Consider the following 10,383-nt stretch of genomic DNA (forward strand, 5'->3'; position numbering starts at 1 on the left):
CATAATATATATGTGTATTAATTATATATACAAAGCACAGGGGCTGATCCAGGTCTCAAGAGTGACTTCTTTATCTACATCTGACACTTCTGAGAAATATAATAGAAAAAAATCTAGTTAGCTGATCTGGGCAATTATTGAAGAATATTTGTTGGAGACAGAATAGTCTGAAGTGTGTGTAAATTGCATTCACTTTTTAAATTTGATTTTATTTCTTGGCCTGAAATATGCCTATTTACACTAGTTTAAACTTAAACCATAGAACAAGGGTCTGCCCTCAGTTATCCCAGCCTGAATCACTAAACTCTTTTGAAGTCAATGCAATTACACCAATAGAATCAGAACCAGACCCGGGAAGTTGAGCAGTGTGTAATATGCTCATAACTGGACAGGGTGCTGCAATTTGATGTTGGCTTGTGATGCTGTTTGCAATATTAGCGGTCTGCACAGTACCTTCAGATGGGTAAAGATGCCAGTCACCAGCCCTCTGACACAGAGAATCAGACACAGAGACAGGAAAACCTGAGACTCCTGGATTTGTGTGAAAAATTCTCAAAGAAAATTCTTTCTCTGCCTCCGGCCCCTAAACTCTTTGTGAATGGGGCCAGTGCAACATGTGGCCTTTCACCCCGCCCAAGCACCATTGCCAGACAGCCACACTCAGAGAATTGTTTGTTAATAGTCCAATTAGATAATTGCCATCTTTCACTCCTTTTGCTCTACATTTCCCATAAAGGAATGAATAAGGAGAGCAGCATGAAGAGGGCTTCTGCCCTACAAGGTGACAAGAAGGGCTGGAGCATGCTCTTTGCACAAGGCCATTTGCTTGAATTGAATCATTGTAGCCTAATCAATGGTCTTATTGGATTACTGGCTGTTGCGGTTCTCAAAGATATTGTAGCAGAGACAATGAAATAGCCAGGGTAAAACTTTTTTTTTATCCTTTAGTAGACACGTAGTGGAGATTTTTCACGGGCTATCTCTCTCTCTCCCTCTCTCCCCTCCTGGATCTATCTGAACACAAAGCTGGCTTTTTTTTTTTTTTTCCCTTCAATGAGCAGGCTCTACCAATTGGTTCAGTGTTTGTGAAGGTGCAGAATTAGCACACACACACACACACACAAAGCAAGCCTCTGAACTGAATTAAGGAGAGGTAGGAGTTTAAGATGGCTGTCTGTGGAGAGATGTGTTCAGGAGGATTTCTGCTGGGCTGATCCTCGGCTTCCTTGGACAGACCCACTCCAGGGGAAAACTTTTTTGTGTGCAGTAGTTGATTTGTTTCGTTTAGACTCCAGGCTGCTTTTCTGCAACTGCATGTTTCCATCCTTTCCTAGCAGCTTTATTCAGATTTATTTGGCGTGTCTTGGATAAAGCCACTGTATAATCTGGAGGGTCAAAGGCAGACTGAAGAAAGTTAATAATGGCTGCTAATGGTGCTAACAATTCAGGGTGAATCTTGTCAAAAGTTTTTTTTTTTTTCCGCCCCCCTTTCTGGAAGTCTCAGCCTTTTGATTGTGTGTTTCCTGAAAGCAAGACCAATCATTTCAGTTTATTCACTGGCTAAACTCTACTTGATTGGGGACAAGCACACAAACCATCCATTACGATCTGATATATTATCCAAACAATTTAGTGTATTCATGAGGTAACCTAAATGTGGAGGCTGCAAAATTACCCCTAATCAATTGAAACAGCGAGTGCTCGTCCCTCTGTGTGTGTAACAACTACATGGCTCTGTAATAAGGCAGACATTAAATCATTTTGGAGTTGTACTGTTGAGTACCTGATCACTGGGGCTCAGGGAAGCTGGACAGCCACATTAGGACGTAGGGATCGAGGAAGAAGCAAGCTGCCTTTCTGTTGGGATCAAAGCCGACCTTCCTTGCGAGAGGTGCTTTTCCAGATCCCCACCCGTCTGACCGCAGGCTGTGCAACAGCCAACCTAGACTTTCTTTTCTTTTCTTTTCTTTTCTTTTCTTTTCTTTTCTTTTCTTTTCTTTTCTTCTTTGCTTTGTTTTATTGCACTACATGTTTGGGAAACAAGACAAAATGGACGTTAGATGCAATTCAGAGGCTGAAGCGAACCGGGTCTCGAAGAACGGACATAAAGAGGGCAAGGAAAGCAAAGGGTCTGAAGGAAATATTTCTACTTCTTTTTTGAAGGATCAGCAAGGGACTTATTCTGCCTCGGCCGTTTCGGAAGATTGTAATAAAAGTAAATCTAGTTCTGCAGACCCGGACTATTGCAGGAGGATCCTAGTTAGAGGTAGGAGTTTTGGAGGCATTTTGTGTGTGTGTGTGAGAGAGAGAGAGAGAGAGATCGGAATTCGAGTCTTATTTTTATTAAAAATATGTGTGTTGGGGTTTCAAGATGTTCCTCTTTTCCTGCGGATATAGAGGGGGAAATGCCGCTGTAGAGTGTACCTCAGCATTTCCAGAGGCAAGGGGTTCTAAGTCTATGGCTGTTTGATAGGGTCTGATTTAGTTTTTTATTTTTTTATTTGTTGGTATCTTTTATTAATGTACACCTTTGGTTCCTGGGAAAAGTTTATCTGCATTACATTTCTTTCCCACTTTTCCTTGGGGCCTCTTAACCGCCAACCGTGGGGGCCGTGAAATGCATTTATTTACAGCCTTGCTTGATTCGCCATAGACTTTCCAAACGGTGCCCTCTTCTACAGAGAGCTCGGCGAGTGTCAGAGTCCCCCTCGGCGGGGCTAACGGTGCGCCCGAGTAATCTTGAGCAATGCCACGAATAAGCAGCGATCGCGGTTTAATTTTGTAACACCTACGATGCCCTTCCCCACGGAAAGTCCTTGCGCTCGCTGCTTCTGCACGCCTCGGACGCTAGAAAGGAGATGCTCGGATAAAAATAGTGTATTTCGCCTTTTGCATCTCGGTGCATTTGTGGTGTTTGTGGTTTTGTTGGGTTATTTCATTCTGGGGTGGGGATATATATAAAATGTAGGTGTTTCTGCTAGGTCCTCTGTCCCAGGGTCCATGATGTGAGGTGGAATTTACGGGGTTGACGGCGGAAGAACTATTTCCGAAGCAATCACTCTTTAAAAAGGAGACAGGAGGGATTGAATTGGGTTTCTGTATATTGACTGCTTTTATTTCCCTCCTCCCCATCCTTCGGGATCATTTCCCAGGCCACTAATGAAATGATTTGATAGGGCTCTGCGGAAATTACAGTTTTATTAAGGTGTGTGTGTGTAGGGAGGATAGAATTATAATAAAATCAGTGCAAAGGAGGCCTTGTAAACAATAATTAATCCTTGCGCGACCGATTGACCCTAGAGAGGGGTCAGGTTGAAATGATGTGGTTATCTATGACTTAAAGTTTAGTGTGGAGGTAAAATTAGGGAAAGCAAGGTTGGGAATGCTCTAGTGTAATCTGAATCGAGCTCCAGCGTGACAGTTTTGCTAATCAGATTTGCCCTGCTTTCTTAGGCCGGTGCTAAAATAAAAGTGAGGCTTTTCTGTGTGGTTTGTTTTAATTTTTTCTCCCCCTCTGGGCATTTTTAAAGAGTAAAGAAGCGGCCATAACTCTCTCCTGCCATTCGGGGTGCGAGATGCACTTAAAATCCAAAACCGCCGCATGGTGAAATGAAACATTTCGTAAGCTCGAAATGGTCCTGCCCCGGAATAGCTGCTTTTGGGCTTGCGAGGCTTGCTACCCAATAATAACAATAACCCAGCAGCACCAAAGAATAACCCTACAGTGAATAGGGCCCAAGAACGCTTGGTGTTTGTTACAGCACTGAGATCTCTTAGTGAAATGTATTAAACGTCCTTAAAAAGAAAGTCGGGCTGGGGGCATTATTTACAGATCTCTGACCCTTAGCGCCTCCTCTTTTCCTGGGTACAGTATCCCCATACCATGCCCTGATTTTACCAGCCCGATGGCCGCCTGGTTAACCTGGCTTTGGGTGAGGACGCGGGCTGAGAGCCTGCCCGGCAGCTCTTTGCATTGCTCCGAAAGCGGTTCCTCGGTGTAAAGTGACTGCGCGTTTCTTTGCCAGATGCCAAAGGTTCAATAAGAGAGATTATTCTGCCTAAAGGACTTGATCTGGACCGCCCCAAACGGACCCGAACGTCCTTCACCGCGGAGCAGCTGTACCGGCTGGAGATGGAGTTCCAGAGGTGCCAATATGTGGTGGGACGGGAAAGGACCGAACTGGCCCGGCAGCTCAATCTTTCGGAAACTCAGGTAGTGCGGAGAAAGCACCTGCTGCTAGGCACCTTTGAGACCTCTTTCCCCCCAACCCCCCCTTCCCGAGTCCCAGCACAGACACACTCCTCAGGGATGCAGCTGAAGCCTCGTCCACATAAACACCTGCTCGCAGGCTTACATCGGCTAGACAGGCAAAGGCTGTTTCTGTTTCCAGAGCCCACTGCCTGGTTCACACAGGATCACAGGCCTCCTGGCAGACACAGGCGCACACTTTGTGGCAAACCGTTTCCCCCACCCCATAATAATCCCAGTGATCTGTGAATATTCACCCTCAGACACAACCTGACACGCAGGCTTACACAGACAGAGAGAGAGAGCAAGCTGCTGCACCCTGAAAGAAAATAGGGAGGCTTAAAAGTAGCTGACAACTTGGTTTGGTCACAAACTGAGCTACAGAATGTAGCAAATCTCTTCTGGAACTCAGTAAATGCGGGCGAAGCGGTTTCTGATGAGACATTCGATACACAATGCGCATTACCAGAATGATGCTTGGGGGTGGGGGGGAGAGTTGCTTTCAAAATGTGTGGCATTGAATTCCCGGGTGGGAGCTGGGGGTGGAGGGTGTCCAGATTTGAAAGGCAATACAGTGTAAGCAATGCAAACCACTTTTCATAACACAAGTCCGCATGCAGGCAGCTGTCACTGTTTGCAGGAGCTCCAATGCTTCCCTGAGCTGTGGGTGGATTCAAATCAAGTTTTATGCCCTTTTCCACGTTAGACTGCTAGACTTTTTCAGACAAAAGTACGCTACCGGCAAGCATATAATCAACAAATTCAGAGCTCATAAATGATTTTCTATTCGATATATTTACTTGCCCCTCTAAACTTCTCTTGTTTGATTTTGCCTGCTAATGTGTCTTTAAATTGAGTTGTTGTTGTTGTTGTGTTTGTTGTTTTTTGCGTTTGGAGTGTGTGTGAGTGTGGGGAGGTATTTTCACAGAATCGCATGGGGAAAAAAAACCTGTCCATGCGTAATTTGGCGATGAAGGGAGCTGGAATCGTGCTGCGTTAAAATGGCTTAATATACAAATTCTGCTTTGTTCTTAATTTCATTTTTACCTGGCGTGGGGGGTTGGGTTGCAACACCGGCCACATTTTAAGTTTTCAAGTGCAATTTAAAGAGAGGGGGGAAAAGCATCCTTTGCACCTCACAAGAATCAGGTCAGCATTGGCTGACCCATTGTAACTTTTTAGAGAGAGGGGTTTTGTTTTGTTTTTTTCCGCCCAGAACCTCTGGTGCAAAATAAGGATGAGCCAATTCCCTCTGTAATTTAGAACCCCCTGATCTCCCCCTGCAGCGTCTAGCATAGGAGGTGACACGGGCCTTAAGTATTCTACCTGGGAAGGAAATACTGTATAGAAGAGACTCTGCGAAAGAGAACAATATTGTAATGCGACAGCGAAAAAGTAACTGAATTATTAGCTGCTTTGGGGAAAAACGCTAGACAATCCCCAGTGCTTCATAACGGAAAATAGATAGCCGGTAATTAGTCCTACTTGTGTTCACTAAATGAAAACCCGTCTTATCAGATGTATTTATCTTTCATTCCTCCCTATTATTAAATGAACTAGGTTGGTGGACAATAGCGAAGTTTCTGCCCTATTTGACTGCCTCTCTTTTTGTTCTGGGGCTGAGCGAGGAGTTATTGACAGGGCAGTGAACAGAGTGTCCTGTATGATTGTGCAGTGTCCAGTGAATATTTATGTCCGTTCGAACAATTAAAAGTGCAAGGGGGAAAATAACCCCAAAGTCAGCGGGGGAAAAAGAACAAACTTCTAAAGCCTGGTTCCCTATGTCTGTTAAAAGATCACCCGGGGTAATAAATTCCTCTGACAAACTAATGAGCCTTTCTTTGCCGTGGGGCAGGTAAGGCAAGTTAAACAGTCTCAGAGGCTAGAGGAATATAGATTGTATTTCTCTGAGTTAAAATCGTATTTCAAAGGGGCGAAGGGGGATGCAGCCTGCTATGAGATGTGGGGAAAGGGCCGGGCAGCGGCACCAGGCCTTCTCCTCTGGCGTGGGAGCCGAGAACAGAGAAGAACCACGTTACTGTCACTGGATGAGCGTGTAACTCCACGCTGCCGGGGAGGGAAGAGGAGCGGAATGAGCAGCCCCCTCTCCCCGAGGGTGCAGCTTCGGAGCCTGCTGGATTGTGCCGGGGGGTGCCCCACCCGCCCCAGGTTTAGGGCTGGCTCTGAAATAAAACCAATTTAAAGAGTCCGATCCTGCTACCACTGAAACCTATGGCGAAATTTCCGCTGGCTGCAGGAGTGGAGAACCCGGGCCCTTTAAGGTGCCTCCGGGTGCTACACAGCTCCCGAAGTCAGAACTCATAAATCCGAGGTAGGATTCCCCCTCTTCCCCCCCCCCCCCGTCGTAAAAAATGCAGCTGAGTGGTTCATTGCAACTCCCTAAGCCTCCTCCTCCCTCCGCCCAGACTCTCCGATGCGGTGTAAACTCCCTGATTCCGGAGTGGCCGGCAATTCTCAAGCCGGCGTCCATTGTCCAGTCCCAGGGCCGGGCCGGGGGTAAATGGAGAGGGGGGCAGCCCCTTGGCCCCCGGGCTGCCCCCCCCAGCCCCGCTCACCCTGTGCCTCTCTCCCCAGGTAAAGGTCTGGTTCCAGAACAGGCGCACGAAGCAGAAAAAGGACCAAGGCAAAGACTCGGAGCTGAGGTCCGTGGTGTCGGAGACCGCCGCCACCTGCAGCGTCCTCCGGCTCCTGGAGCAAGGCCGGCTGCTCTCCCCGCCGGGACTGCCCGGCCTCCTGCCCCCCTGCGCCACCGGCGCCTTGGGCTCCGCGCTGCGGGCCCCCAGCCTCACCATCGGGACCACGGGCACCGCCAGCTCAGGGCCCGCGGGCGGCTCCCCGCACTCGCCGGCGGTGAGCAGCGCGGCTGGGCCCCCCCAGGCTGCGGGACTCCACGCCTCGCCCAGCGCCGGCCATAACCTCTTCAGCCTGCCGGTGCCCACCCTCCTAGGCTCGGTGGCCGGCCGGCTGTCCTCTAATCCTTTGACAATGGCCGGATCTCTGGCAGGAAACTTGCAGGAACTATCAGCCAGGTACCTGAGCTCTTCCGCCTTCGAGCCCTACTCCAGGACCAACAATAAAGAAGGCGCTGAGAAAAAAGCCCTGGACTGACTCTGAGTAACTCTATGTATTTATATTTATAGTATCTATTTGTGGCGATATTTATGGAATAATGACACGTTAGTATCTCATCAGCCCTCCCTTCAATCCCCCCTCCGCACCCTCTCCTGCCCCCCCATAACAATCCGCCCCCCCGACCATGCTTCCCGAGCCAGACTTATTTCCGAATGCAACAAGGAACGAAACTATGTTTAGAGGCGAAATCATGAAGTGGACAAACACCTCACCCAAGTGTAGCCGCTAAATAAACGGATTCCTGACCACACAGCCGGGACGCCATCACTGTTAGTGATGGAGACCCCTTTATTTTACCGTGGGCGGGTGTGTGGGGGGGAAGGCAGGGTGGAGGAGGTTTGCCAGCAACTCAAAACCAAACATTTTGACTGCATTCTGAATCAAACCAATGCAAACCTAACGATGATCCACGTTTTTATCTGGGAAAGGGACTGGGGAGGGGGGGGGAAATGGGAAGGGGAAGTTGATTGCAGTTTAATCATAACCGTTTTGACTATATTCTGAATTAAACCAATGCAAACCGCTGCAGGAGTGGGGAAGTCGATTCCAAACAAACGGCCATAGAAATGGAACCATCAGGTGGATTTAAATGTGTTGCCAAGACTTCAGTGACTCTAAGCACAAATTTGCTCAAGGTTTTGTGGCCCCATATATGTGTATATGATGACTGCACTACATTAACAGTTTAGTATCTTAGTTTGTATTTATATTTGCTCTTGATACAGATCCAATCCAGAAAAAAAGTCTGTCAACTTAAAAAAAATATTGAATAGTTTAAGGATCGGAACAGACTGCCTTTAAAACCCGCTCATTAAATGCAGATACAGAAACCAGTGACTTTAGATTGTTTTTAATAAAAACAATATTTCACTTCAAGATAATGCAACGCCCCTTTTTTTAGTTTCAAGAGCTAGTTCTTCGAACCAAAAATAACATTAAAATGTTGTAAAGGTAAATATCTGAAATAAGGGAAAGTAAGGTAGAGAGATTGGCGTGATTCCATCTATACCTATTAAAATGACAGGTTTTTTTCTACTTGAGTTTCCAATACCTGCAAAGTGTATCCAAATTAAACATCTTTAGGGTTTCCTCCCTCCAGAATACTCTCGCAAATTACTTACATTTTGATTAAAATGAAAGTAAAATATAAAGAACGTATCTTTTTGTACTTCGGTGTAATAATCCCCTTTGTCCTTTTGCATACTTGTTACGGTTATTTTTTCTCCATCCGCCAGGATGTTTATTCCAAACTCTAGCATTCTGATCTATTTCACATTAAGTTTCAGTACTTGAATTTGTCAGAAAAAGAATTCTGTAGTTAGCTAGTTTGTTTGTTTGTTTTAGTTTTTCTTTCTTTAACCTTTAATATAAGGCGTTTACAAGCTGTATAAATACGTGCCACCAAACCTTAACCAAAAATAATTACAAAAAATGGAATGGTTGCTGTAGTCTAGAGAATTAACTATAAAACAGAACTGGAGAGAGAGCGAGAGCGAGAGAGCAGGACAGAAAACAAAATAGTAATTTTATTGTGAATTATTTACGTCTGAAGTTTCTAGGCAATAGTGGAGAAAATAATGAATGAATCGAGCGCCGAGAACTTGCTACTAACTTTTGTTCTGAATGTTTTTGGCTATTTGGATGTTTTGTATTTATGTGGTGAGAGTGAAATATATTATATCTATATGACGACAGAATTAGGTGTACTTTCGTCTTATATTTAAAACACCATGTACGATGCAAAATGTCAAAAATCCTTTCTAGTGGATGTTCTGAAGTCGATTGCCTTTCTGGATCTATAGTTCTGTTGTGTGTCCGAACAGATGGGGCAGTTTGGGATTCACAATGGAAGAGCTGAGTTTACACCGGTTTTAAAAACAAACAAAACTCTCTAAACATGGCATGTAGTTGTTTATTTAAATTACGAGTGCGAGTCAATTGATTAAGCCGGGGCTTGCTTCCCTTCGGACCAATAATAAGTATTTTACTGGCCAACAACAAGTATCATTTCCTCAGGTGTTAATAAAAAAAAATGACATTGCAGTTACACTACCCGCTAGATTTTCAGAATAGGAGTTCCCCGACCCTTGTGCCTGTGTAATCTCTTTATATAAAAAGGAGAGACAGAATGAAATATTAATGATAAACCAAAGGGCTTCCAGTAAAGAAATAATCCCTAGGAGCCCGATCCGGAGCTCAGGGGGGAGTTTTGTCCGAGAAATCAATGCAGGGCTGGGCCCTCTAATGATTGCCACTGTTACAAACAGAGATGTGGGGAAATAAAAATAAGAGGGATTTTCAAGACAGCTTAAAGTCTAAACCAAAGTCGGTTGCAATTCATGCGGCTTCCCGCAGAATGCTGGCGGAATTCAAGCGCAATAAAACCTGTTGCCTTTTCTGGATTTCCTTCTGCCCAGTTCTCAGTCGTCTCCCGATGGTTCTCCTTTGCCAGGTTTTGAGTCGCAAGTGTAATCGAGTTCCTTGAGATCAAAGGTACTAACTAACCTGTCATGTCCAACTCGGGCATGCACTTCTTACAAATTTCTGTATCCACAAATCCCATACATCTATGGCTGCACGTAGTTAGCCACTTTTTAACAACTGCAGGCGAGCAAATGTTTCCCAGATCGGAGCACCGGCGAATCTTTTGTTATTACTTTAAACTGGGCAAATTTAACAGAGAACGGATTTTTGGTGAAAATCAGAATTGTGCTCAGTTATCCAGGAGGGGTGGTAATTTTTCTAGCGGTCCCTGCATCAAACTCGAAGAGAAAGATCAGAGACTGGAGGTGTAAATTAAATTCCGAAGGCAATTTTTCATCTCTGGGTGCCCAGTAATATCCCCTGTTTCCAGCAGTAGCAGTTTTAGGCGCTACCAGGCATTGTTTACACTCCATCTTTATTTTAGGGTTGTTTCCAAAGCGGACAGCTCCCCGGCTCCAAAATCAAGTGGAGATTTAAAAAAAAAAAAAAAAAGTTTG

General features: G+C 45.4%; 1 protein-coding gene across 1 annotated transcript; it reads left to right on the forward strand.

Annotated features, from left to right (window-relative positions):
* The first annotated feature begins 1,946 nt into the window (after window positions 1-1,946).
* VAX1 (ventral anterior homeobox 1) lies at window positions 1,947-9,089 on the forward strand. The gene is made up of 3 exons (XM_084632996.1): window positions 1,947-2,266; window positions 4,026-4,213; window positions 6,845-9,089. Exons 1-3 carry the CDS (start codon window positions 2,029-2,031, stop codon window positions 7,376-7,378), a joined length of 960 nt encoding a protein of 319 aa, XP_084489122.1. The 5' UTR covers window positions 1,947-2,028; the 3' UTR covers window positions 7,379-9,089.
* The last annotated feature ends 1,294 nt before the right edge of the window (window positions 9,090-10,383 follow it).

Source organism: Lepidochelys olivacea (genome assembly GCF_965140295.1).
Source record: "Lepidochelys olivacea isolate rLepOli2 genome assembly, chromosome: 7".
Taxonomy (NCBI): domain Eukaryota; kingdom Metazoa; phylum Chordata; order Testudines; family Cheloniidae; genus Lepidochelys; species Lepidochelys olivacea.

Bases quoted from the DNA above. Each gene is read 5' to 3' on its own strand.
- VAX1 (XM_084632996.1), top strand. From the start codon at position 2,029: ATGTTTGGGAAACAAGACAAAATGGACGTTAGATGCAATTCAGAGGCT. The intron at 2,267-4,025 runs GTAGGAGTTTTG...TTTCTTTGCCAG, and splicing joins CAGGAGGATCCTAGTTAGAG to ATGCCAAAGGTTCAATAAGA. The intron at 4,214-6,844 runs GTAGTGCGGAGA...CTCTCTCCCCAG, and splicing joins TCAATCTTTCGGAAACTCAG to GTAAAGGTCTGGTTCCAGAA.